This window comes from Lineus longissimus, chromosome 6 (genome assembly GCF_910592395.1).
Source record: "Lineus longissimus chromosome 6, tnLinLong1.2, whole genome shotgun sequence".
Lineage (NCBI taxonomy): Eukaryota > Metazoa > Nemertea > Pilidiophora > Heteronemertea > Lineidae > Lineus > Lineus longissimus.
The window spans coordinates 17,412,862-17,439,572 of record NC_088313.1 but is presented as its reverse complement, the minus strand read 5'-3'; the positions used below and the strand labels follow the sequence as shown (position 1 = coordinate 17,439,572).

At 42.2% G+C, this 26,711-nt stretch overlaps 2 protein-coding genes and 1 long non-coding RNA gene across 3 annotated transcripts; 1 reads left to right on the top strand and 2 right to left on the bottom strand.

Moving 5' to 3' along the window:
* Positions 1-49: 49 nt before the first annotated feature.
* On the bottom strand, positions 50-4,170 carry LOC135490019 (mucin-2-like). Its single transcript, XM_064775664.1, has 8 exons — positions 4,015-4,170; positions 3,192-3,677; positions 2,794-2,935; positions 2,231-2,415; positions 1,535-1,954; positions 1,136-1,277; positions 575-759; positions 50-298 (listed from the first exon to the last, which is right to left on the bottom strand). The coding sequence occupies exons 1-8, from the start codon at positions 4,168-4,170 to the stop codon at positions 50-52; spliced, it is 1,965 nt and encodes a 654-aa protein (XP_064631734.1).
* Positions 4,171-4,371: 201 nt separating this feature from the next.
* On the bottom strand, positions 4,372-13,269 carry LOC135490018 (zinc metalloproteinase dpy-31-like). The gene is made up of 13 exons (XM_064775663.1): positions 13,162-13,269; positions 11,505-11,912; positions 10,453-10,548; positions 10,039-10,111; positions 9,543-9,748; positions 9,040-9,234; positions 8,193-8,445; positions 7,647-7,753; positions 6,967-7,085; positions 6,403-6,572; positions 5,347-5,469; positions 5,027-5,103; positions 4,372-4,620 (listed from the first exon to the last, which is right to left on the bottom strand). The coding sequence occupies exons 1-13, from the start codon at positions 13,267-13,269 to the stop codon at positions 4,372-4,374; spliced, it is 2,184 nt and encodes a 727-aa protein (XP_064631733.1).
* Positions 13,270-19,948: 6,679 nt separating this feature from the next.
* LOC135489551 (uncharacterized) lies at positions 19,949-25,058 on the top strand. Its single transcript, XR_010447174.1, has 4 exons — positions 19,949-20,032; positions 22,429-22,622; positions 23,536-23,609; positions 24,341-25,058. It is a non-coding gene; the product is annotated as an uncharacterized LOC135489551 (long non-coding RNA).
* The last annotated feature ends 1,653 nt before the right edge of the window (positions 25,059-26,711 follow it).

Here is a 26,711-nt window from a genome sequence, read left to right as displayed (position 1 = left end):
CTAGCGATTATCAGTTTTAACCGGAGAGCAAGCGATACATTTTCGCACATTACAGCGAGATCATAATCGCAAGTTGCTGCGATAAAATCGCTCGTCTGCGCGGCGCAAAAGCGGGAACGTGTTTCTTGCCAGATGGTTTTGAAGTTGTTGACGTTGAGCTTGGAGTCGTAGGCATCGTGCCCGGAGTTGTGCTTGGAGTTGTTGGCGCTGTGGTTGGGACAGCAACACAGGGTGAAACTCTGATGGCATCAACGGCAATATCCGACTGCCAGGAATGTCGTTTTGCTATGAACTCAATCTGAAAACAAAGTCATCGCAGGATTCACTAATGTTGATCTTGTGTTCGATGATCGTAAAACCGTACTGGACACTTTAATAGTCCGAGGAAGAAAGCAGGCGACAAAACAATTAAATTTGATAAAGCAGCATTGGTAACCGTTTATTGAAATTTCTCAAAGGATGGGAGGATGTATGCACGCTTGTGAGATATGAGATATGGGCGTAATTACGACGAACTAGTTCGATTGGCCTACCATACCACCCATCTGTCGAGGATTCTTGCCTAACCGCTTACCGTGTAGCTTGCATGCTGTTTGGGAATAAGAACATTTGCCAAATTCCAATCCGAGCCATAATTATCACCGGAAGCATTGAAGAGAGGTGCTTGTGGCTGACCGCCAACAGCCAGCACTACATCCAAACTACCCATGCCTGATCCTCTCATATGGTATGCGAATGACAGGCATCTTGGCTCATCACCTGAAAATAACAAAAATACACAGTTCACTGAATCTTGGTTACGGCATGTCAGTGTCTTTTTAAATTTAAAATACGGGTGGTAGGATATCTTTTGCGAAAAACTGAGCATTTCAGATACACTCCAGTTTTTATGACTGGATCAGACTGCCGTTCAAGCCTGCACTGGTCGTTCCATGCCGTTTATCATGTTCAATATGGACAAAGAATTAGCGACGACTTGGTCCCTTTCTTCAAAGAAAATTGTTACCGACATTAACTTAATTCAATTTCTTCAGTGAAACTTGTTTTGAACATCCGGCCCATGTTTCCCGATGATAATGTGAACCGTGATGTGGCTTTTTCAACAATAAATGAAATAATAGGCTGAGCAATTTACCAGCGAATTGGGCATAAGAACGCATTATTGCCGGAACGTTATTCTGTGTGGGAGATGAGGCTTCAAAGTACGCATACGATCCTCTCCTGCTGGTGGATGAGTAATCATGATCAGGCCCCGTGCCAGAGGACGGTGTTGGGCCCTGAAAAATGATAGGGAAAAGTGACTGCGAGAAAGTGTCTAACCCAAACGTATATGGCGCACACGAGAGACTGTGTAAATCGATTTTAAAATGCTGTGTAGACGCAATTAAACCTGTTAAGAGGGGCGCCTGTATGAGGCATACATCTACCTGTAACAAGCTGGTGTGCAACAGTCACAGCCTCGCTCTCGGTGTTGGTTTTAACCTGATTTGAAGGGTGATTTTGAAAATGAGCGACTGAAAGAGTATATACCTACCGATCTGAGTCTCCATCGCGTAACATCAAAATTCGTAGTCTGAACATCAAATGCGTATTTTGTGTTGCCATCGAAGTCTTCTATGGTAGTTGTATCGGATGGAATTATTGCAGATGGCGTTTTGCTTGGGGTTGTCGGGGTTGTGGGTGGGGTTGTTGGCGTTGTGGGTGGGGTTGTTGGCGTTGTGGGTGGGGTTGTTGGCGTTGTGGGTGGGGTTGTTGGAGTTGTGGGTGGGGTTGTTGGAGTTGTGGGTGGGGTTGTTGGCGTTGTGGGTGGGGTTGTTGGAGTTGTGGGTGGGGTTGTTGGCGTTGTGCTTGGAGTTGTTGGCGCTGTGGTTGGGACAGCAACACAGGGTGAAACTCTGATGGCATCAACGGCAATATCCGACTGCCAGGAATGTCGTTTTGCTATGAACTCAATCTGAAAACAAAGTCATCGCAGGATTCACTAATGTTGATCTCGTGTTCGATGATCGTAAAACAGTACTGGACACTTTAATAGTCCGAGGTAGAAAGCAGGCGACAAAACAATTAAATTTGATAAAGCAGCATTGGTAACCGTTCATTGAAATTTCTCCAATGATGGGAGGATGTATGCACGCTTGTGAGATATGAGATATGGGCGTAATTACGACGAACTAGTTCGATTGACCTACCATACCACCCATCTGTCGAGGATTCTTGCCTAACCGCTTACCGTGTAGCTTGCATGCTGTTTGGGAATAAGAACATTTGCCAAATTCCAATCCGAGCCATAATTATCACCGGAAGCACTGAAGAGAGGTGCTTGTGGCTGACCGCCAACAGCCAGCACTACATCCAAACTACCCATGCCTGATCCTCTCATATGGTATGCGAATGACAGGCATCTTGGCTCATCACCTGAAAATGACAAAAATACACAGTTCACTGAATGTTGGTTACGGCATGTCTGTGTCTTTTTAAATTTAAAATGCGGGGGGGTGGGATATCTTTTGCGAAAAACTAAAACATTTCAGATACACTCCAGTTTCTATGACTGGATCAGACTGCAGTTCAAGCCTGCACTGGTCGTTCCATGCCGTTTATCATGTTCAATATGGACAAAGAATTAGCGACGACTTGTTCCCTTTGTTCAAAGAAAATTGTTACTGACATTAACTTAATTCAATTTCTTCAGTGACACTTGTTTTGAACATCCGGCCCATGTTTCCCGATGATAATGTGAACCGTGATGTGGCTTTTTGAACAATAAATGAAATAATAGGCTGAGCAATTTACCAGCGAATTGGGCATAAGAACGCATTATTGCCGGAACGTTATTCTGTGTGGGAGATGAGGCTTCAAAGTACGCATACGATCCTCTCCTGCTGGTGGATGAGTAATCATGATCAGGCCCCGTGCCAGAGGACGGTGTTGGGCCCTGGAAATGATAGGGAAAAGTGAATGCGAGAAAGTGTCTAACCCAAACGTATATGGCGCACACGAGAGACTGTGTGAATCGATTTTAAAATGTTGTGTAGACGCAATTAAACCGGTTGAGAGAGGCGCCTGTATGAGGCATACATCTACCTGTAATAAGCCGGTGTGTAACAGTTACAGCCTCGCTCTCGGTGTTGGTGTTAACCTGATTTGAAGGGTGATTTTGAAAATGAGCGACTGAAAGAGTATATACCTACCGACCTGAGTCTCCATCGCGTAACATCAAAATTCGTAGTCTGAACATCAAATGCGTATTTTGTGTTGCCATCGAAGTCTTCTATGGTAGTTGTATCGGATGGAATTATTGCAGATGGCGTTTTGCTTGGGGTTGTCGGGGTTGTGCGTGGGGTTGTTGGCGTTGTGGGTGGGGTTGTTGGCGTTGTGGGTGGGGTTGTTGGCGTTGTGGGTGGGGTTGTTGGCGTTGTGGGTGGGGTTGTTGGCGTTGTGGGTGGGGTTGTTGGCGTTGTGGGTGGGGTTGTTGGCGTTGTGGGTGGGGTTGTTGGCGTTGTGGGTGGGGTTGTTGGCGTTGTGGGTGGGGTTGTTGGCGTTGTGGGTGGGGTTGTTGGCGTTGTGCGTGGGGTTGTTGGCGTTGCGGTTGGGACAACTCCACAGGGGGCAACGCTGATATCATCCAAGGCGATATCTGACAGATAGGTCAGACCCCTTGTTGCTTCGAATACAATCTGAAAGAAATACAAAACTGCTTTTAAAATTAAATTTCTCCGTTGTTGTGCGACCAGTCAGTGTCGCGCCAGCCTCGGAGGATGGCGCGGCGGTATTATCCCTATAATTCATTGGTGCGTAAGCTAAATAGGCAACTTATTTTAGGGAAAAAAACATTTAATGACGACATTTTTCTGAAACATACAGGAACTTTTGGTTTTATCGAATCGATTTTGCAACTTGACGACCAGTATATTTCCATCGCTTGTGACAAATTTTACAGTAGAAAGTCAGTAAAATACCATTTGCGTCCGCCAGGCAGCCTTACAGACGTGAAATGTAAAATGACATAATTACCCTGTAAGTAGTTCCATTTTGGACGGGTATTGCAACAAGGGCAAGGACCCAATCTACTCCCTGCGGACCAGACTGGCTGAAAAGTGGTGCTGATACCATTTTGCCATCTATCTCTATTTTGACTTCCAATGTCCCCATGTAGAGATCTCCATGCATGTTGTAAGCAAATGACAGGCACCTCTCGCAAGCAGCTAAATTGTAGTTGAAAGTAGAGAAATAAGACGACGATTTTAAAATTATTATCTGATCGACAGCTCCACTCGATTCAAAGCAACCTCGTCGCCGAAGACTAAAGTTCTATTCATCTTACCAATTCATTCAAGACACCAGACTAAATTTCTTTAATAATGAAACTGCCTAAAGTCGAGGCCATGCGGAGGCAATGGCGGCCAATTCAAGCAGGGACGGAATTACGTCAGCAATTGATAGAGTTCTGGTCCTCCGCCAGGAGGATGCCTGATAGTACGTACCGTCAAAAAATGTACTGGAAATCATTTGATGCATTTCTCCATACTGTAGCGGTGCAGAGCTTTCGAAGTAGACGTAGTATCCGGAGCTGCTCGTAAAATCACCAGACGGTCCAGTGCCGCCGGACAGAGTTTGTCTCTGAAAATAGAATTTTTGAAAATGAAGGGCCTAGGTAACAGTTGGTTGAACAGAATCAAATACGCTAAATTAACATATAAATTCCGCTGATTTATACGCATCAAAACAACTCACCACCAGCACATAGCCTACTGTTGAAAAACTTCTACAGTCAGTGCAAGCATACACGCATATGACGTATTTACATGTATGGCTGTGAAGAAGATTTCATATTGCTGGCAGCAACTTTAAAATTTAAACCCAAATTAAAGACTTGTTTGATGATTATTTTAACTCTGACGAGAACGTATTAAATATGGAAATTCCTCTTAATTGGTGGGGTACTATACGACCCCTTTTGGCAAAAAGTGCGGTTATAGGTGCATTCGCGCGACAAATCTACTGGTCTAGGTACAGGTACATGTACCTGATTGAGTCGCCATGGTTCGACGATATCAAATGAATAAGTGGAAGATTCGAAATCCTCTGTGATGATTTCGGTGGCTGTAAATAAAGGAAAAAATGTCTGGACTTGCACTTGAAATTGATCGTTTTCACGTAACGAATGCTAAGTTTGCGAACTGGGTATTTCTTAGGGATCAATTTATTCCTTGTGCAAGTGTTAATACATGTGGTTCGATTTACAGTGATATAGGAGCGACTCCTATCAGCGACTTTGTGTAACTTTATTTAGCCTATCAGCCCTTGCCTATCATCTCCTTTTAACAGGTCATTTCTAACACTTACTAATAACGCTGATGTCGCAATCACTTCCCGCCCATCCTGTTTTACATACACATGTGTGACTGAGGGAGGAACCTTGGTCTTCGCAGTATAAACTCTCCCCGGGACATGTGATGTAAGTACAAGCTTGAAAATAATTTTTGACAAGATATAGTCAAGATCACAGGAAATGGTTGATCTGTTCGAGAAATGCTCATAGCAATAGGTCGTCACGGGCAGACGCAAGACGATTACTCTGAAGCCATTGCCGTGGAGGACCATTGTTTAGGGCCTCATCACCATTTTTCGGCAAGGGGCCTTTTAGGCCGAAGTTACATAGACTTCATTCGTTCATTTACCACGAGTCACTTTCCAGGTTTTTCTTTCATTCCTCGGTGAATGCACGCCACAAGGCCGTGCTTTTTACAGGGGAACGAAAGCAAAAGGGGAAAATGAGTCCTGGGAAATGAACGAATGAGGTCTATGTAACTTCGGCCTTACGCTTGCTATATGCAGAGGTTCATTCCATACAAGGATCTAGGATTCAAAGGATGAAGACGTGTAGTAATCTGAGCAGAATATATATACTTTGAAGCCATCGGTCTCAGTAGTCATAAATCACTGAACAGCCAGGTGGCGATGGCTTCTGATCTGAAGAACTTCTTTCGACCAATGCTGATAGTATCACCGTGACTAGGCTCTACATAGCTCAAGCAAACTCAATCACTTTCGACTTCGCTGCCCGGTACCCACAAACAAAACACCATTTGCGTAAAAAGCTCTCTAAATAGCCTATGTGGAGACGGATTTCACATACTTGTTATTTTGCGGAGATTAAAATCGATCTGAAAGAAAATGTCTGCAATCAAAGGGACGCTGCTTCTTGTAACAGCATCAGGTGTTTATGACCCTCGTTTCTACTGTCCGTCAGTTGTCTGATGTTTGTGATAGTTGTGTCTTCCAGCAGTCGTGCCGTTTGATCTGACGGATCTAACAATTCATAATTTGCAAGGACTTTCTGTACCGTAGGTCAGAGTAGTGAAGTAAAATAATGTAATTCTCGGTTGTTTTCCTCCTTACCAGTTTGTCTCCTGGCTATCTTCGCGATAGCCTTAAAGCCCTTGGTCATCCCATGTGAAGTTGGGGAACTTTCAAACAAGACACTCATGGACTGTGTGTTAGGTTTGGTGGTGATATTGAAGATGGGTCTGTTGGCGTCTGGAACCACATCGGGATTAGAACCACAAAACCTGAAAGAAATGGATGACGGGGTTGCGTCGTGCATGTACACTGTCAATCGCGACCATTGGAACAGTTAGAACAGCTGGTCAATGCTTCGGAGGATAACCTCTACTTGATGGACACCGAACAGTTTATGTTTTATGTTGATTAACACAAGATATAATTGTTGATAAATCAAATACGATGCTTGACAGATATAGTCTACCATTGTTAAACTATCTACTAAACAACTCAGATATTTGCTATCATAGCGAAAATCCTTGTTCCTTGAAACTACAAGGGCTCAGGATAACCCGAGACCCATCTGCTCCCGAGATTGGCCGCCATGATTTTTATGATAGATCTTGTGCATATTACGCGGTGAGGGCCATGGACATTGCTACACTTCGCGAAGAAACTTACCGGATGCCAGTCTGTCCAAGAAGGTTCTTTCTTATCTCCAATGTATCCGAACAGCTACCAAGGTATTCATTGTTGAGGGTAAGAATATTCAAGACTACCAGAGAATCAGCACGTTTACTCTGGAAATGGCAAGAGGCAATCGAATGTTCGACTTCAGTATATTAGGCTTCTGTTTCATCTGATTGATATCGCGAAAACTGTCCCACCCACGTGCATTACATGTATGTGAAAATAGCCAACCAGAGGCAAAAAGAGGTGGACGTCACAAAAAGCACATTTTCATGCAGATGTTGGACGAAAGTTTTAAGAAGTGGTGTTCGCTCTCAAATCGTTTCTAGTCAATATTTGAACAGTTCAGGTGCAAAAGCCGCTTTTAAAATAATTCTGGAAAAATTGAGATGTTTGCTGTAAAGCTGGTAGCACCTAATCTGACTGTCAAACAATTTCAATGCAAAACTCGTATAATCTCGTCGAACGTAATGCAAAACCTAGTGAAAGTCACAGCAAAACATTGCGTTTACTCGTGAAGGAGAACTGAATTGACCTCAACAATTGATAAAAAGATGGAATTTAGAACTAAAAGTCTTGTTTTTTTTCGTCTGCTTCTAAGACATTTGGGCGTTAAGTTATCCTTTCTACACGCAAAGGGAATACGTAATAGTTCTGTCCTGCAAAATTACCTCTATTATCCATGCACACTGAAGTCCAGCGGGGTAAACACCTGGAAAACCTGGTGATTCCAATGTCACTTCATCGCCATCATCCAAAGAGAACATACCACCGCATACTGGAATTGATATGTGGATATACATATTACTCATTTCATATACAGTGGAACCCCCGAAACACGACCACTCATGGGACCGAGGTTAAATGGTCGCGTTAGTGAAGTTGAAAATCCAGGGACAGAATGCATGAATAAGTTTTCCCGTCAAAAATATTGAGCATTTTTTGGGGGCTAATGATGTTTCTTCACTTTGAACAGAAAAAAAGAAGTGAAAAAAATATTTCTTAACAGTAATCATGGCCGCATTCGTCTTTTCACGGCAATTAGGCCCTTTGGTCGGGTAATATGGGTGAATTTGGTCCGTCGCCTCCGTCCATAGCCTATTGACGCGCATTGTCTGTAAGCTGAGCAATGTCAATACATTGAAGGTCAAGATGATTAATTACATATACATCTTAATAAGTATTCACTAAGTTGAAGTTATATTATATATACATACTACTGTCCCATGTTGGATCACTCGTTTCACATGCAGCGCCTCCCAAACCTTTTGGACAAACACACACACAATCCATGTTCAGGTAGCCATCATTCGTGCAAGCTGGAGCGCTCGAATTACAGTGGTCGGCACATTCGTATGCGCGATTGGCAACCTTTTTGTCGTAGAACGTCAATTCAACTCGATTTCCCATCAATACGGATTCGTCCTGTTCTTTTGCGTCAATGGTTGCCAATCCATTTTTGCTAAAAAACTGTGTAAATAGTACAGTTTGGTCAGTAATCATACGAGCAGTTCGGGGTGCTATCTTGACGCGCTTTTGCAAGGTGGTGAGTGCACTCGTTTGTCTTAAAGTGACTTCAGAACCTCATTAGATTAAAGGCCGGGTCTATTTGGCAAGCCGCTCGCCGAACAGGCATCTTTTTTTGTCCTGTTTGGAGAGCCGCTTGCCAAACAGCACCAAAAAGCCACCCTGTTCGGCCAGCCGGGCTTGCCAAACAGGTAAAAAATCTACCCTGTTTAGCGAGCTGGAGACTTTACTTTAATATTCGGCTCTCCATTCAGGACAAGAAAAAGTCGCTGTTTGGTAAGCCGGGCTTGCCAAGTAGTCACTTCCTAGATTAAAAGTACCATTTCCTTGTTAGCTGATAATCACCACTATAAAATTGCTTTAACTATCTCAGGCATGTTCTGTCACAGAAACCACCACTACCATTAGCGATAGCCGTTAAATAAAAGCAGAATAATCTTATTGTCGAATTTGATATCTATATTTCTCGATAAGATGCTGTAATATTGCTTCCAAAATCTTAGTGCTTATTAACTCGCGTTAGCACAATGTACTTACATGAGACCCGTAATGCATGATTGATTCAACGTCATATTGCGCAACTAATTCTGACCGCTCAGAGAAGAAGTTGCGTTCTCTGCCGCTCTCGATGTTATCAAAGTTGATGGAGACCGAGTCATCCCTGTCCAACCGGGACTGTTCGTGGAAGAACCCCATGGCGTGGCCAAGTTCATGAAGAATGGTGCCGGCAGACTACAAAACAATAGATGACCCATTAGCTGAGAAGCGAATGAAAGTGTGGTTACAAAATGAGATAAACGCCATATCTCGGTGAAATTCCATCTTCTGTCGATCTTCTTTTACTGTGTAGGCTACATGTAGTCAATGTGCCATATACTGCATGTAGTACATCATGCCGATTCTGCATTTAATCAAAAATCGATCAATAATTGATTGTTTTTATAGGTTTACTAATGACACGTTTCTGTCCATCTTTTTCTACATTTCGCAAATTTCAAGGTCGAGTCGTTAATCCAAAATATTCGAGTAGGTGTACTTACTCTCACACAACCGGGAAGAGCAAGGAAGAGATTCTGACCACCACCATCTGATCTCACTCTCCCAACAGCGGAGGAACAACCTGTGCCTGGTGTAATCCTCAAATAATAGTCCGTGTCGGTTGAAATCCTTGGTCGGAATTTGACGCATGAAACAGACTCCCACACCCGCATCGCGTTGACGACCTTTGCTTGATCGGAAGATTGCGCTAAAGGAAGCTAGGTTGTATGATTTGATGCATTCCTATTCCTTAAGATATTGTTACAATTCAATGTGTATCGAATGTCATTTGGAAAGAAAATGACAAGACTGTACCCATTTTGAAATAATCTGACCACAAACTATTTTCAAGTGCACGTATATTGGTTGCATTTTCAAATTCGGAATTTTCAAGGAGAGGACTCCGTCGAGATAACGTTGTGGCCGAGATGGTGGAGGAATTAGATCTTCTGAAAGAGAGTTAACGAAGAGAGTTGTGTTGATTCGCAAAAGACTTACAAAATGTGCTCTCGAATTGGTATGGGATGACCTTGTCTGGCCAGGAAACAAATTCGTAAAGCCTACGCTTTCCCTGCAATTGAAATAAAGTTTGTTTACGCGCTGTGTTTCCGAGGAGGGGCCACCGGCCACCTGGTAGAGAAATCGTTGGTCGTTTAAAAAGTTTTGTTTTGAAAATACATGTAAACCTTGTACGGTGTACACACAAGAATTTTGGCGGATTTCGCTGTTTTTGATGCCGTTCTATTTATTGACGGTGGTTGATACGTGACCCACGATAGCGGGAGCGCGGTAAGGATCCAAGACGAAAGATAACTGCTGCCTTGAGCTTGCTAGTAACTTATTCTTGGTCACTTTCTCGAAATCACAGTTTCTGTAAGCTTTCTACCTCTAGGTCCACGATATTATGCTTACCGTCGTTGACTGCATGGCTGCCAGCTGCTCAGGTGTATATAGGATATCATCACTGTCACGCATAGAAAGGACATCATCCAATTTGGTTCGACGAACCTAGAGATATTTCAAAACGATTATTGATATATGATTACTTGATCAAAATTGGATGTTAAAAAACAATCAATCGTTTCTTGATCTGTCTGTATAGAGCGGGATGGGGGCTTCTTTTGGACCCACTCAGCCCCTTCACCGAAATTAAGGAACGCCAAGCGCGGCTAATCAGTGGATTGGTGATCAAAAGAAACATCTGGGTAACTTTCCTATTTCACGATCTATGAGTAGAGTTACGGACATAGACGCAGGGGATATTGTAACTCCTCGACGAGCTCTCTTTGTCCAAAGGGTAATGGTGAATTGTACCCCTAGCATGCCCAAGTATATAGCCCATGCTAACCATGAAAGCTATGAAGGATTCGTTTATAGCCTTGTGATCTGTGCGGATGGCCTCATCATTAAAGATAAGCAAAACGTTGGGCGTAGCTAGTCGGTGGATGGCATGGTACGCCGGCGATCCTCACTGGATCCATCTATTTGGCGGGTCAGTGATTTGTACGATGAAAAAATAAACCCTGTCGGAAAGGTTGCCACTCATTGATGCGCCATTGGTGGTAAACTTGTTCAGTCAGTTTTATGCTAGATCACTACAGAGGACAATAACTCAGTGAGAAATCATTACACTTGTCCTGTAATATTGTTTCAGATATATTGTGTTAACGTAACATACCAAAAATCAGTAACGCACAATTCGCTCAGTATGTAGGTAAGTGAGAACGCTCCCCTTAACAGTCAATGGGAGAAACATTTGGCGATGAAGTTGTTCAATCTCTACGGCAAAAATCAACTTACTGGCGCCAAGTTGGCATGATTGGAGTAGAAACTAAGAGGTCGCGCAGCTGGAACCTCATATTGATATGTTGTTCAAAAGTCCAGTAAAACACCACCCTTGAGAATCAGCAGCACAGTTTCTGAGGGTATTCCTCAGTTCGATGTTTGACACTTGCTTACAGTACCAACGAGGCCCAGCCGACAGGGGCCTCTCCCTGGGTACGAACCTTTGTAACTTTGCCATTTCTAATGTGGACTGTATCCTCTTCCCGGCGGATTTCCTTTTCTAGTTGCTGTATCCTGTTGTGTAGCTTCGTTTCGTCGGTCTCATTTGGATCGATGGCTCCGCCAGGGACAGCTTTACGTTCTTGCTTCAGGAAGGATTCCATCTGCCTTATCTCGACTTGTTCATGTTTGATGATTGCTTCACGTTCATTTAGGTCTCCTTTTAGGCCTTCTTCCTCAGACCCGGATTTTTCGTTGTCTTTACTTCCATATGGGTGTTTCTCCCCGGATCGGTCGTCTCCTTCATCGTTGCTTCTTTCAGTTCCATCATGCTGTTTTTCTAGAAGCGCTAACAATCGTTTGATGTTCTGAAATGATTTTAAAGTCGTGACCCTTCACCACCAACATGGGAGCTAGAATCCTATACTAATTTTGGGCGAACATTATCAACAGGGGTATTTCGATCATCCTGAAAATAACCAGTGGTTTTAGATATACTCCGCCGCTCGATATTTTTGTATACGATCAGGTAGGAGTATAAAAAAAACGATCTCAGAATGTTTTTTCCCGCGCTCTCGTGGGACTTGCTAGTAGTAGTAATACATTTAAATCGATGTCGAAAAGCAATGCCTTTGGGACCCGAAAGTCGTTTTCCCGCGGTCTAGGAACGGGGAAACCGCACTGAAACTGATGAGGTCGCGCACTAAAATGGAATCACCTTGTTCCCGTCCCGAGTCGGGGGCGGTTTTAACCTCCCTGTTACGAGGTAGTTAATGTTGTGTCGAATTGTGTCATGATAATATAACAATGTTTAATATAATGTTTAAGTGAACTAAAACGGCTAAACTTTAGAATCCCCGATCGGAAATGACGTAGTTTGATCGCATTCAACTATAAATCCATTGAACAGTGGTGCTTGGTTAGTCAACCGATGACCTTTTTTTGGGGTGTGATCGGGGATTGTGAACTCGTTCCACTAAAACTATTAGCGAATAGTACATGTTTTTGAGTATGAACAAGACGAGAACCCATTGAAGCTTGGCATCTTATTTTGCTATCATAGCGACACAACAATTACATGTTCCCTAACCAATCCTTGCCATGGAATGCCAGAAATAAAACGCCTTTACGTAAGTTCTGGTGAACATGTACTTCCCCCTGAAAAAAGAGTGCTTCCGTATTGCGTAGAACTACACACAATTGGCGAAATTTACCACCATCCCACTGGCGTTATGCAATGGTCTTCTCTGAGGCTGCAGATTCATCAGTACTTTCAGTAATTAGTCCTTTAATTTATCAAAACCTGATTAGTACTGAATGCCATCAAGATTTTTCTACAATTATACATTTGAACAAAAGTACTGACGAAAGGGACTTTTTGGAAACAGTTCCTGATAGCCGTCATAAGATGTGGTAGTTCTGTCTTTTATACAGTATGTACTTTCATCACGGACCTCAAGTGCGTGATTTCATGAAGGGTAATGTGACAGATTTGTTATGTTTTCTTGACGTTGATATTCGTGTTTTTGCTTTCGTTGATTTAGTAAGAAACTATCAAAAATTAGGTAATTTGTTTCCCTTTAGAAACTTTATTGAATGTCAGAATTTCGCTCTTACCTCAGCCGTCTCCGCAATTTCTTCGTTGACGCCATTGTTGAGTGATCTACAATGCACATTTAATACCATCAGTAGGAGAAGGAGCGCGGCTATGCTTAGAGACCTCATACTGGAATTACTGCCCAGACAAAAGTCTCTTGTCGAAATGAGCCTAACAACTGGCTTAGGCTTGATTTAACAGTCTGAGTACTAACAAGGGCCTCTTTGACTTGAAGGAACTAAACGTAGGGTGGAAAAACAAGTTAGACAAGCATATCAAGGGACTTGTTTACCAATCGGGATAATCGGATAGAACATATAGAGCTCTCGCTTTGACGAGGCGTTACCACTACCTCTCGATCTGTCTGTCTGTCCCGCAGCCATGAGGCCATTGGGGCGACCCTGAACAGTTGTCTACGTTCTATCCCCTGCGATGCGGCTCTGGTCTCTGGTTCTTTTCCCCGTCCATTCCTTTACATCGTCCATCCAAATCCTCTTTGGTTTGTTGACGCATTAATTTCCAATTTCTTTTGCACTTTTTTCAGGCATTCGATATGCGGTGACTTGATTCTAATCATTCTTGCTGATGGTACATGTATTACAAAAAAATTGGCAAGGGGATTTGATACTAAAAGCAAGACATCTAGTTATCATACTTTCATGATATCATTCAATTCCCCAATCAAGGGTATCGTCATTGCCAGCTTCATTAGCAACGCTCAAGTTTCCTGAGAGCGTTCAAAATACCAGTGGATACAATATCCTTTAACTTTTCAATTGTTTTGTCTATGATAAAACTGTTACAACGATGGCCAAAGTTTGGTTCACATTTATGGTAATGATGAAGGAGAGCCGTCTTGGGATTAACCTGGTAGACCGAATCAGTTTCTTTAAAAGTCCGGGCGACGTTGTGAATACCAAGCTCTAAAACCCTCTCCGGTCTCACCAGGACTTTTGTCCGCACTGTGCTTATTTTGGCGGCCCTGTCAAAAGAATTAAAAACCATGGAATAATTTCCTTGTTTCGGTTCAAAATAAGCGCTTTTAAACACATAGCCTGCCGCATCGGCCTTACTTATCTCTGGTAACATATTTCGCCAACTGACAGTGTTGCGCGGAACGAGTATTTCGTCCAAATCGTGGAAGAACACGTGTTCGAATAGTCCCATTGTTCTATACAAGCAATCATTTATAGAAAGTTTCTGTCCATAATACCAAATATCTTGTAATCCAGTAAACGGGATTTGCCAAGGAATGACAGTAAGATAGCCCGATTTCTTGTAGTATTTTAACACCGCTGAAACATTGGGATTCTGTGACCCATCATAGTCATACAGTATCACGTGATTCGCACCAAAAGCAGACGACAGTTCTAAAAATTCGACCAAGCTTGGAGCCAGGACTCCATTGTACATTGCAGGGACGCAAATTGCCAATTTGTCTCCTTTAAAATCTCGCCTTGCGTCTCCTGACGATGTGAACACGGGGAGACGAGATGACCTCACCATTGAAATCCCAAATCTCACTGTACACGGGATGTCCTTGACCTCTCTCGGGACACGACAAGAAAACATAGCGGCCGTATATTTTTTGTTATGATTTTCATCCATAATGTGCACTTCCGGTGAAGCGGAAATGATATCTCTGCCGGAGCCGTTGTCGGGGTCAAAAAGACACCTGTACTCCGAGAATGAGAATATGTTGTTGTTTTTTGATGCGACATGTGACTGCGAGACAATACCAAATATACGAATCGTCGTTTGATTCTCTCTATCGTCATGAAAGGCAGAATAGACTGTGATAACTTTATCTAATATTTGGAACTTATTGGCGTAAGTGTGCAGCCCGTAAATATCGAGCTCCTCACGACACCTATCGGACAAAGGGTCCAATACATCCGAGATTGTTCTTCTTTGTAGTTTTCCAACATGTTTATCACTTGATCGTTCGTTCTCCACAATTTGCGTTTGATTTCGTGCATTCGTGACAGGCACGGCGTTACGTCCGATGGCATTCTGTGATATGGTTGATTTTGCTGAACGACGCGATGTCAAAAACAAGTCAATTAACCTGTCGGCTTCGGGTGCTTCTTTATTTTCAATCTCATTATCGATTGCTTTTTGTACCCCTTTGACCTCTTGCTCACTTTGAATTTCCTGAACAGTTCTCACATCGGCATTTATAACATATCTCATATCACTTATAATTCTCCCAACACGAGCAGTACCGTCAGCCATATCGTCAGCGCGACTTTCCATTGGTTCATCAGCAGCCAATCCCCGATGATAATGAATTCTGTTTTTTGCTTTGTGTTTACCGACCTCGTGAACCCGCTGTTTGATCCTTTCTTGTACCACCTCTCTTGTCCTTCCATTTGTCTGTTCCATCTGCCAGAGAAAGACCATGCCAGCTGTGACGTAGAGACTGATGAAAAGAACGCATGCTTTGGCGTGGCAGAACTTCCGGGAAGTCATACAGGAAGGGGCGAGCCATCTAGGGATAGCCATCATCACCTGCGACAATAAGAAATGTCAGCATGAGACAAAACAAGTCAGACGTAAAGACGCAAACATGGTACAGACGAGTGCACCTAGGCTGTGGACAAATATAAATGCACTCATTTCCGAAAGCGAAAACGACAGAAGGTCACCCCAATTTCCCCAATTTCCGAAAGCGAAGTCGACCGGAAGTCACCCCCAAAAATAAAAAGTATCTTTCTCTTTAAATACAGTGAGGGAAATAAAACTATTCTTGTTTCTGTACATCTATAACTGTTATCACAAACGTAAACGTGAAAGAATGTGGTATTCGTTTACGACGAACGACCATATACAGTTAAGACAGTTATGGATCCCGAGTGTATGCATTTGTCTCCCCAGTCGTTAATATCTGAACAACCATTGAACAATGACGAAAGAGTAGCACCCATTCTCGCTAGTGGACTAAATTTACGTTCTATCGGTGCTAAAATCGTTTTTAATGTGCAACATTATCATTAACAATCGTATTTTTGTAGAAAATAGATAACAATAATCACATATTTAATGTTTGGTGTGACTCGGATCGGGTTCTCTAGGAACTAGTGTGGATATAAAATCTCACGTACTTGTTTTAGTTTATGGTGCTCGTTTCTTGAAACCACCTGCGAGACACCATCAGTTATTGTCATTAGTTCGTATATAATTAGGAGGAAAAAGTCAACTTAAATTCATCGGCATTTAGGTGTAGTATCTCATTCGTGGGTGTGTAAAATATCGCACGATCGAAGAGTTTTTTCATCATAGAAAGATTTCATATTAATTCTATTAAATGGAAAAAATTTGGCTTCAAATGACAGTATATAGCTATAATAAATACATTTCACCGAATAATCACTATTTATTAACTCTTATTCTCAGCAGTGCCTTCGAGACAAAAACATTACAGTCATATATTTTGTGAACAGTTAGTATGTGAGTATAATAAATTTATCATTTTTGTGAAAAAAGAAAAACTGTGTCAGCCTAAGATGCCTATCTTTCTTCACCGTGTCAAATGCCCAGTCTGTCTAATCGGAGTATTAAGAAAATTCAATATCTCGATAAATATCAAACGATTCGGTCAATCGAGAATAAGTACATGGCCGCTTACCGATAGTTTTATGTCAATCCTTCCAAATAATACATCGCCGACACGCCAGAATCCCGTATATCGGCCGTACATAACCAGGAGAAACTCCGGACAAAGCTAGAGGTCTGCGCGCATCGTGAAGTGATATGACAAAAGTATGTCCTTTTTCGATAAGTTGGGTGATATGTGTCCTGGGCTTGCCACGCTTCATTACTTAAATATTCCACGCTTATGACAATATTAACATTTGATATATCGGGTGTCCCAGAAAAAAACGTCACACTTTTTGACATGTAATATCTTCCTTTTCAGTTACATGTAGTTGATACGTGCCCTTTATTCTCTTTTACCAAAAATCGTACTCTTCTTATCCTGAGACGCTCTTGTATATATTTCATCTAAATTCATTTCCTCCCACGAAGCAACAACCCTATCCACTACCCTTTATAAATCCTGCTCTTCGAACTTGTCCAGTTCAGAGAAGACTTCTTCTTTCAAGGAGTCCTAGATCGAATAATCCGTAGGATGAAATCGGGCCTTTGAGAAAACCGCTTGAGAGTCAATTTAGAGTTGCCTGCTTCAAACAGCCTTCTGGAATTATGAAAGAATTTGGTGCTCAAATACGTCAGATATTGCACGTCAAAAAATGTGCGTTTTTTCTGGAACACCTGCTCGCCACAGATCACAAAGTCAATATTTGTACTCTTAAAGGGTTTAATATACATTATTGCCAAATGAATACATCATTTGTAGTGGTGTCGGGGAGGTTAATGCAAACCACTTTGTATTCAAACAAGTCTTACGAGTTAGTTCAAGTTTCCTACATAAGGTAGAACACGACCGTATAATAACATATCGAGTCCATTGTAAGGATCATTGCAAACGAAGGAGAATACATGTAACGTTGTTTTCTCAACAGTTTACCGGGTCGCCGAGGGGGATACCGCATGTTACCCTTTAAAAGTTATATTCTCCCGGCTTTCTGCTTGTGACTTTGCCCTCAATTACCAATTTGAGACGGATCGATATGATTATTAAACATCTCGAAATCACTATCCGTGAAGCCAAGTAATTTTTTTGATTCGCGTTTTCATCACAGTAAGGGTCGTTCTGAGTTCAAATATCACTTCCACAGCCCACGAAAACTGGCAATGGAGAAAGATTCCTTGTGGCGGGAAAGAACATCAGCAGAGACATTATAACCAGGTGTAACCACTGTAAATGTCCTGGAAAAAGAGTGTCCCAGGGCAAAGGATTCTTTTATGCGCTTTTAATCTCTGAGGGTATTAAACATGTTAAAGGTCGTGAGTCACTTTAGAACCATACCTTACTCCGTCACCGTATAGGCGAGCACGTTTTCCAAGGAGACGTCCCGCTACACCTGCGGCATCGCAACTTGTCGCACCAAGAATGACGTTTGGCTCGCATTGTGTTATTGATGAGATTTATTTGAAACACATCAGAAGATGCTGGTCATTTACCGAACCGCATGCTGTCAAGTCAAAAATACTGCCAGTATTTTGTTACCGATGAAGTACGTTTGGGAACATTCTTCGGGGGTGGCTCATTGACGCGAACACCCGCCCATGCTTTCTTATTCATTGCCCTGCTGACATTGATTAAGTAAAAACAAGCCAGTAGCCAGCTGATAGCATGCGTAAACATAACTCACGCAAATGGAAATGTTAGACTTTCGATATCCTCCTTGATATCCATCTGTTTGTGTAGTAGCAATTTTCAACTCTATATCACCAAAACCAGAGAAGGTAAAATTTCTGAGTCTATAGTCGTGTTTGTCAGTATTTTACTTAATATACGTTTAATATCAGATTTTTGTAAAAACGCGACTTGAAAAAATCATCCTCAACACAAATCCTGTCCTCGAGTGCCACAGGTGCTTGTAATTCTTCTCCAGCAATACTCCATATAGAAATGTTAAAAAGCTCGTCAGTTCGAGAACCTGCAACTTAGCCCTGAATCTATGATTTGCTGAAGGCCGATAAGGAGGAAAGCCGTTCTTGGGCGGGTTATATGATAAGAAAGGAATTGAGTCTTTTCTCTTTAAGATGTTTACATTACATGTCCTGACCATGAAAGGCCGTAGGCCAAATCCCAAAAGTGGCACTTTTCGAACTCTTGACAACATTTTGGAATTTTTGGAAGCTGAAGAAATATTTTAGTTCATGAGTTGCCATGTAGGTGGCAGGACTGAAGAAAACAGATTTGGCCACCTGTGAGTGAAATTGCTAGTCAGGTTGCCATCTGCCTTGGCATCTTGACCTTTACGATAATGCATTGTCTTTAGTGTGACACTGCCACTCCACACAATAAGGGTCATTGGAAGAGCATGGACTGCAGCTAGCGATTTTGATAAAGGAAAATATTGTACAACCTCATGACTATCGGTAGCCGTTTGGACAGGATTTCTCTTGGCTCACAGTAACACACACACTAAATGCTTCTTTACCTACCATCAGTACGTCCAGCACAAAATTGGTTTCTGTAAAGATCAGTGACGTATAAAATGCAATCATTGATATGATACAGGTAAAGCGTCTTGGTGTATTGATGGAACCTGATTGTGTTCGGTGACGCGACATGACCTCTGGGGAAAAAAATGGTTAGTGGTTCACTCCCCGAGATACTTTTCCAAAAGTGTGGGGCGGGGGTATATTGAAAGAAAATCTCTCAATATGTTTTCCAGCGTTTCCCAAACAATGGGCAGTACTAACATTCAAAAATGGAAACACTCAAAAGCGTTATACAACTGTGATTGGTTCGATTCTCATTCGCACACGTATACTGACAACTTACTTGTTTAGCATTAATAAACGTCTTGTTTCAGACAAATTACATGATAGATCCTTGTCTTTTTCAACTCACAAAAAAGTACATATTAAAAATAAATCAAGTAAGAATCAAAATGGTCGACCCTGATTGATGCTATTCATTCCGCATTGTAATACAAGTGCCGTTTTATGGTTTGATATTGATGTCCTTTGGATCAAAATGGTAGAGGGAAAAAAAGAAAGCGACATTGAGAAAGTGATACATCACCAACCTCGTTTCCTGGCGACCAATCTTTCCACCTGTCGCGCATCTCCTGTTCCGGAGCATGTGGACGAGCTAGCTGTGGGTGTTTCATTATCGATGTCATGAATATCATATTCATAATTAATAGCCAGGGCGTTAGGTTTGCTGTTTATAAGTCCTGCCAACAAGCTACAGGGTCATTTCAAGCAAGAACAAAGCGGCAACAACTGGGAACACGACGCAAGCACAAGGTAGGAGCTAAGAACATTTTCTCAGTTTCTTTCTAATCCTTTTCATCCCTAAGTTAGTGCAATTTTTGTCGATTCTGATGCAAATGATCAATACACTTAGCTCTTGGAAGTTTTTGAAAAAACCTTTGGTAGAGGATTTTCTGCGACCGTATAATATGCACCCGTTTGAGGTTTTTCAGCGTTTGAGGGTTTTTTTATGCTTTTTCAGAATCACGAAAATCTGTAGGGACATGTCATTTCGCTGAAACTTTGGCTCGAACCTATAAGTGGTTTTCTTAACCAAAAACTTTTATTTCAATCAAGAGTATCATTGATGATAAAGTAATGCAACTCCTACTTCAATTAGACAGCCTTAAAGGGCCAACTTGGGCATAAGATATGTTGGTATTTTACTCAAAAACAGCTTCCAGCAGGACCGTAACTTCTCCATACAGGATTAATGAAAGGCCGGGTCTATTTGGCAAGCCGCTCGCCGAACAGGCATCTTTTTTTCTCCTGTTTGGAGAGCCGCTTGCCAAACAGCACTAAAAAGCCACCCTGTTCGGCCAGCCGGGCTTGCCAAACAGGTAAAAAATCTACCCTGTTTGGCGAGCTGGAGACTTTACTTTAATATTAATGAGTTCGGCTCTCCATTCAGGACAAGAAAAAGTCGCTGTTTGGTAAGCCGGGCTTGCCAAGTAGTCACTTCCTTAATGAAAACGCTTTGAACTTCAATAAACAATGCACTAGAACCTTAGGTCTGCCTGAAATCCGCATGCCATCTCCAAAACTGCTTTCCAACAATGGTGAACATCCCTATCAGAGAATGGCATCAGCGTAATAGCACTAATCTCTTGCTTGGATGCACCGGGGCACTTTGAAGACGATCCAAAGCTGAAGTATCTGTGAAGTGATGCTCAACACTATCTCTCTGTTTACATCGCGTTTATTTACCATTACATGAACCAGGCAAGATTCGCATGAGCCATCGTCAAACATCATTTAGTTTTGTCGGTTAGTCATGGGAATTTCAGTAATCACTTGCAATTTATCTTAGTGAGTTCACTAAAGAAGTTATTGTGAATAATGTATGCACGCTCTATATTTTTGGCTAACGCGAATGCAAAATTTCAAGAAGTTAGATTGCAATTACCTTTTAGTCCCGTTTTTTCAAAGACCTAAAGATGGATGTGCATACATTATCTTGAAGATGAACATATTCGCTTGAATGATTTTTTTTCAAAAATAGTGTCATGATATAAGTTTTGAACAATTGGTGTATCATTTTCGGCTGATGGTGTCGGTTCTCGAGATAGCATTATAATAAGTGAGTTTTCGCCAAGTCCCCAAAGCCTTTATATCCCTAGTCAACATCGTAAAGAGGATGTCAAACAATGGTATCGGCCCTATCAGCTTCGCGTTTAGTGTTCCGGGGGCTTTGCGAAACCGTTATTATTATACACCGAAAGAGGAAATATATAGCCATCCTGCAAATGAACTTGCAGTTAATCGAAATTTATGCCAGCCCGGCCAATCCCATAGCTTAATGCCATCATTTGCATTTTCTGTTTAACTTGGAAGACACGGGAACATTACAGATATCTGGTTTCCGTGGTGACAATAGTCTTTATTTCATTAATCTTGCCCAGCCTGTTGCGAGTTTGAGTTTGAAAACATCTTTGGCGTGCCCCGAGCTATCTAAATTCGATAGTAAAAATATCCTTACCATTTAGATTCGGTTTTTTTCTTGCGATGGCTCAACTAGAACGTAAACCATCTTGGATCACAGATCTTGGTTTAGCATTTCATCATATAGCCCAAGGCTCTGTGATAAACGTGGCATTTCAACTGAAGTGGTCTGTAATGTATTGAAAGTTATTGGTGCAGTTTAAAAGATGGTTTCACGGCGCAGAGCATAGTGAGTTTTCGCGCAAATCCCTCGAAACGCCAACGCGAACGCCAGTCCCATTATTCCACATCGTGATCACGTTGGCGTTTCGAGGGCTTTGCGAAAAGTCACTATTAATGCGCACCGGCATAGTGTGGTGCTATAACGGTAACGGGGCTATCGGAGCTAGATAGCCTCTGTGGCTAGCGGTAACAGTGTCTTCGAATATTCGATACCAAGATTTCTTGATAGAACCTTTCACTGTTTTAGCGGCCTTTTACAACTTACAATGTAACCTGGCCCACCTGGTCCCGGTGTAAAAGTAAAAAGTGTCCCCCCCTAGAAAAAGTGTCCGGGCCTATTGTATTCTGACAGATTATGGCATATGGTTCTATAGAGGCAATGACCGTCAATAGCTCAGCGCATAATAGAATCCTTTGTTCCCGGACATTTTATCCTAGGACATTTTAAACTTCTACACCGGCATCACAGTCTCCCAGTGATTCCTTTCTAACGTTTTTCGTTTCAGGCCAAATGAAGTCGTTTTTGGTGTTAGTTATTCTCGGCCTCATCCTAGTGAACCTTGCCCACCCGATTCAAGGCCAATGGTCCCAATCCCTTGGTTGGGGTGGCGCTGGCGGTGGCAAGAGATCTCAGGGTGTGTCGAACAAATGTCAGGAACATAGCTTAGCGCTGCGAGAAATGGTTTCCAAGCTAATTGAGGTAGGTCATTTTGTTTTCTTTTTACACATATCATAAAAGAATGTGCGATATCTCGCTGTGAATGATTTTTTCGAATGTCGTCAGATGATCTTTTGTTTCTCAAGGTGTGAAATCCGCTCTCATATTGCCTTTCTTATTAATTGAGTGCCACTCCTAGCGTCAAATTAATCAAACTCTAATCACTAGACAGACAGATGCGGTGACCGTACTACCATCCATGAGATGTTGATTTCTTGGGGGGGGGGGGGTTCCTGCGAGTTTACGAGGCATGAACTTTGCAAAATTGCTGACACTAAATTCGTATCAAGTGTAGCCCGTGGCAAAATGTTCATGTTTTTGTCTGAGTTTTGACCGTTTGGTGATATCCAATTATTGGTCGAGAAACAAAGTTTCGACGTACTGTGAAGAGATGGAAGATACCCTATTAGCGACTTCGTGTAACTTAAGCTTGCCTACCTTTCGCTGCTGCTTACCTTTTGAGTCCCTCTTATAAATCTGTTTGTTCTTTAACAGCAAGTGTTACGTTGACGATGAAGTTGACAGGAAAATCACTTAATTGGCCATGCTTTAAATGCAATCTGCTATGCGCTCGAATGTATATTTCCTCCGCAGGTGCGACGGCAAGAAAGGTGGCTGAAGGGAAATTGTCTCCTTGCACCTCCTGTTATGTGGTTTGTCCAGGAAAAGTCAACTGAATAATTAATATTCATATACGCCTGTTAACAGGGGAGCCCTTTTGACACCTGTCTCCCTTCCGTTCCTCCGCGAGAAGTGCGAGGAACCTTCAGGAAGCTGAGCGTAGTTGAAGACGTACATCGTTTTCTGCAGTCATCAAGAATGAAACAACATTTGAAAATAGCAAACAGTTTAGAAAATATATATGGCTTACGACTTATTCACTATCTGCTTTCAGTTAGAAGCGATGAGGTTGATCCGCTGCCAGGGAGAGTCCGTATCACAGGACAAAGCACGATAACATGGATAAAGGTGAGGTCGCGGGCGAGGTGTGAAAGGGAATCAAGTCTCCAACGGGAAATGTCCTATCATATTGTTCGATGATGAATTAGCCTGCATGTGCTAGAGAGACCACTTAACAGAATATCAGTATAGTTATATAGTCATGCCCCGGACTCTTTGGTCTTAAAAAGTATGGACCAACGTTAGCTAAGCCTCAGTACATGGTCCAAGACAGTCGCAACGGCCGGTAAGAGTTTTAGCACACAGGCTCACACCATAGGCCCCTGAAAGCTAATTAGCGGGATTATCGGGCTCCCGGAAATTCCTAATCACATTGTTTAGCCCGATAATCCCGCTAATTTCCTAGCTAATCACATTGTTTAGCCCGATAATCCCGCTAATTAGCATTCAGGGGCCTATGCTCACACGGAACTCATAGTATACCACCATGACCTCATTGTGGACATCCTATCCTAGGGCATTTCAAACATTTACATTTGCTTTACCCCATCGCTGTGACATTGCGTCATATTTGATAGGAGCCATGTACGTCAGACTATAAAGTTACACGAAGTCGCTAATTTTAGCTGTGTTCTCCTAACTGACAGCAGAACAAAACGATTCACGCTTGTCCGATGAATCATACGTTAAATGCTGAATCAAACACGACCCATTCCTCTAATACTGTGCATATTAACAATATTATAAGCGACCATAGTATGTTTTCTTCTTCTGTCAACTGAAGATACTTTTATTTTCAGTTAGAGGATTTGCATCATCAAGATTACTAGAAGACAGCAACGTTATACGTCGTCTCTCTCGCTAGACATTTTTTATGAAATGAAAAATTGACTGAAAACCTAAACGCAATGTCGTAGTCATCATTGAAGGGCAGTCACTCTCAATGCGGGACGATCTCTTTGCTCGAACAGCATCTGACGGCGCTTGGTGTTAATTCAAAATTAGACCAGCGCATATATCGCAGCATGGAAACATTCTAACTTTACTTCCTTCGGTCTCCTATGCACCAGATCTTTGGAACACATCTCATATCAAAGGGAAATGGTATCATCACTGGAAACCTTGCAACTGTACGATTGCATTATTCAGCACACTCTTAGAATTGATTTTGTCCCTTTTGAGATTCTGAAAAGTCTCTAAGAGTTCGCTAAAAAAACATGCGGTTAGCACATCATAGTAAAGGGTCTAAACCCCAACCGTTGTTGCTAAGAGTGTAGAGTTGTTGACTTCTTCCTGACGGTATACGACTCCCAACTGTCAGGGTGAAATATAACATCACAGTTGGGAACCGTTGCAGTCATGATCAAACAACTCTGGTAATCTAGTGTTTCCTGAACTGCTGGTGTTATGTACTTTCTATGAGCCCATTCATGTGTTATATACTGTATTTTAGTTAAATGGACAAACTTATAAGGACATGAGGCAGTTCTCTGATAATAAACCTCTCTGATATTTTGATATTCTTCTCTTAGTCTTTTTTATTGGAGCGCCGAAACGTCGCTACAACGGCCGAGGGATCTTTAGCCCCTCCAGACGCCCAGCATGGCGTCAAACACACCATATCATCTGCAGGAGCTAGATGATATGAAAGTCGCAAGATGCCAAATATCCTGGGAGTTTGATTTGGTTTGATTTGGACCCCCCCCCGTACTAAGTTGCTTTTTGACGCGTTCGCCGTGTATCTTAATCTGGCCCATCCGACCTCTGTCAATAGTCTCCTTTAACACCGCCTGGACCTCATCCTAGTCTCTGTAATCTGGACGTGTTTTATCGGCCGTCGAGAAAATCTTTGCGTTGTCTCTGTGTTGTTTATGACTAAGACAGCGTTACACTTGAAGAATATGGGCAAGGTCATCCTGGACACCGAGCGACGATTCCCTTGGTTGTGCCGGACTGAGAATGTTCCAAGGGTGTGAACATAATTGTTGAAAGAACTGTCCCTGCGATATTGTCCCCATGTTTGGGAGATTTTGCAACATTGAAACGTTGCCCTTCAGTTCATTACAAACGAGGCACTCGCCAGAAGGACTGATGGAGTCTGCAGCAATGCCACTGAAGTAAAACGAAGATGAAACTGGTTGGGTCATATGTCTTGAGGATAGGCAAGTCCAGACTTCGTCTCAATATTCTAAATTGCACACTGCCAAGAAAAAAGAAACCAAAATAGAGCACCCTTCTCTTAACTCTATACATATTTTTAATGGGGCTTGGCTGTGACATTGTCAACACCAATTTATCAGGCAGGAGGTGTTAGAACATTGCCCATGAAATCAGTATTGCAGACTTTGGACATCGTAAGATACTTGAGGATGAACAGCATCAATAAATGATTAAGACCAAAGTAATGCCATAAATATTTAATATCAATAGATTTTCATACATGCATTAGACAGAAAGACCTCCTGAAGAGACAATGTACATGACCTTCCCAGTTGACCAGAAATTCAAGTCATGACAATAATAGTTTTGTTCATAGAATGACAATCTAACAGTCCTCTTCAGAGTTGACCATGATCATCTGAGGACACAGCGATATTGGCATTCCAATAGGTGCCACTGATTTTCCACTAGGGTTTGCATCAAAATGATGTTAAAACTCAGTCAAAATTGATGTCACATCTCTGTCACAACAATGCCATAAACCAAATAGTGACAGTCAGCGCTATATGTATGAAGCAGCACCCGTAATTTAGCGGATACCCTATTAAAGAACGTCTAAGTGGTTGTAGAGTAGGGTTCCCCACTTTTCTTCTCAACCCATTTTGCTTTGATGAGGACGCTCTTGATTGCAATGGACTAAAAGGAGTTCTCCTGAAGTAAACCAGCAGAATGTCCTCCACTGTCCGCAGAGCATTTACTGTAGCTCTCCAAGTATCCACATTTCTACTCAATCTTTAAGCTGTCATAGCCTCCATCATAACCAGATGATTCTGGTCCCATATTAGCTGCAGCTCCAAGTCGCATCTGTAAAGTTTCATTCTGCGACTCCTGCTGTTTCACAGTGTTCTGAGCATCCTGTTGCATTTTCTCCAGTTTTTCTAACGTCACTGATTTTAGCGGCATCAGTTTTGGTTTACAAAGTACTGTAGAAGGCACATCTTCTTGGTACAG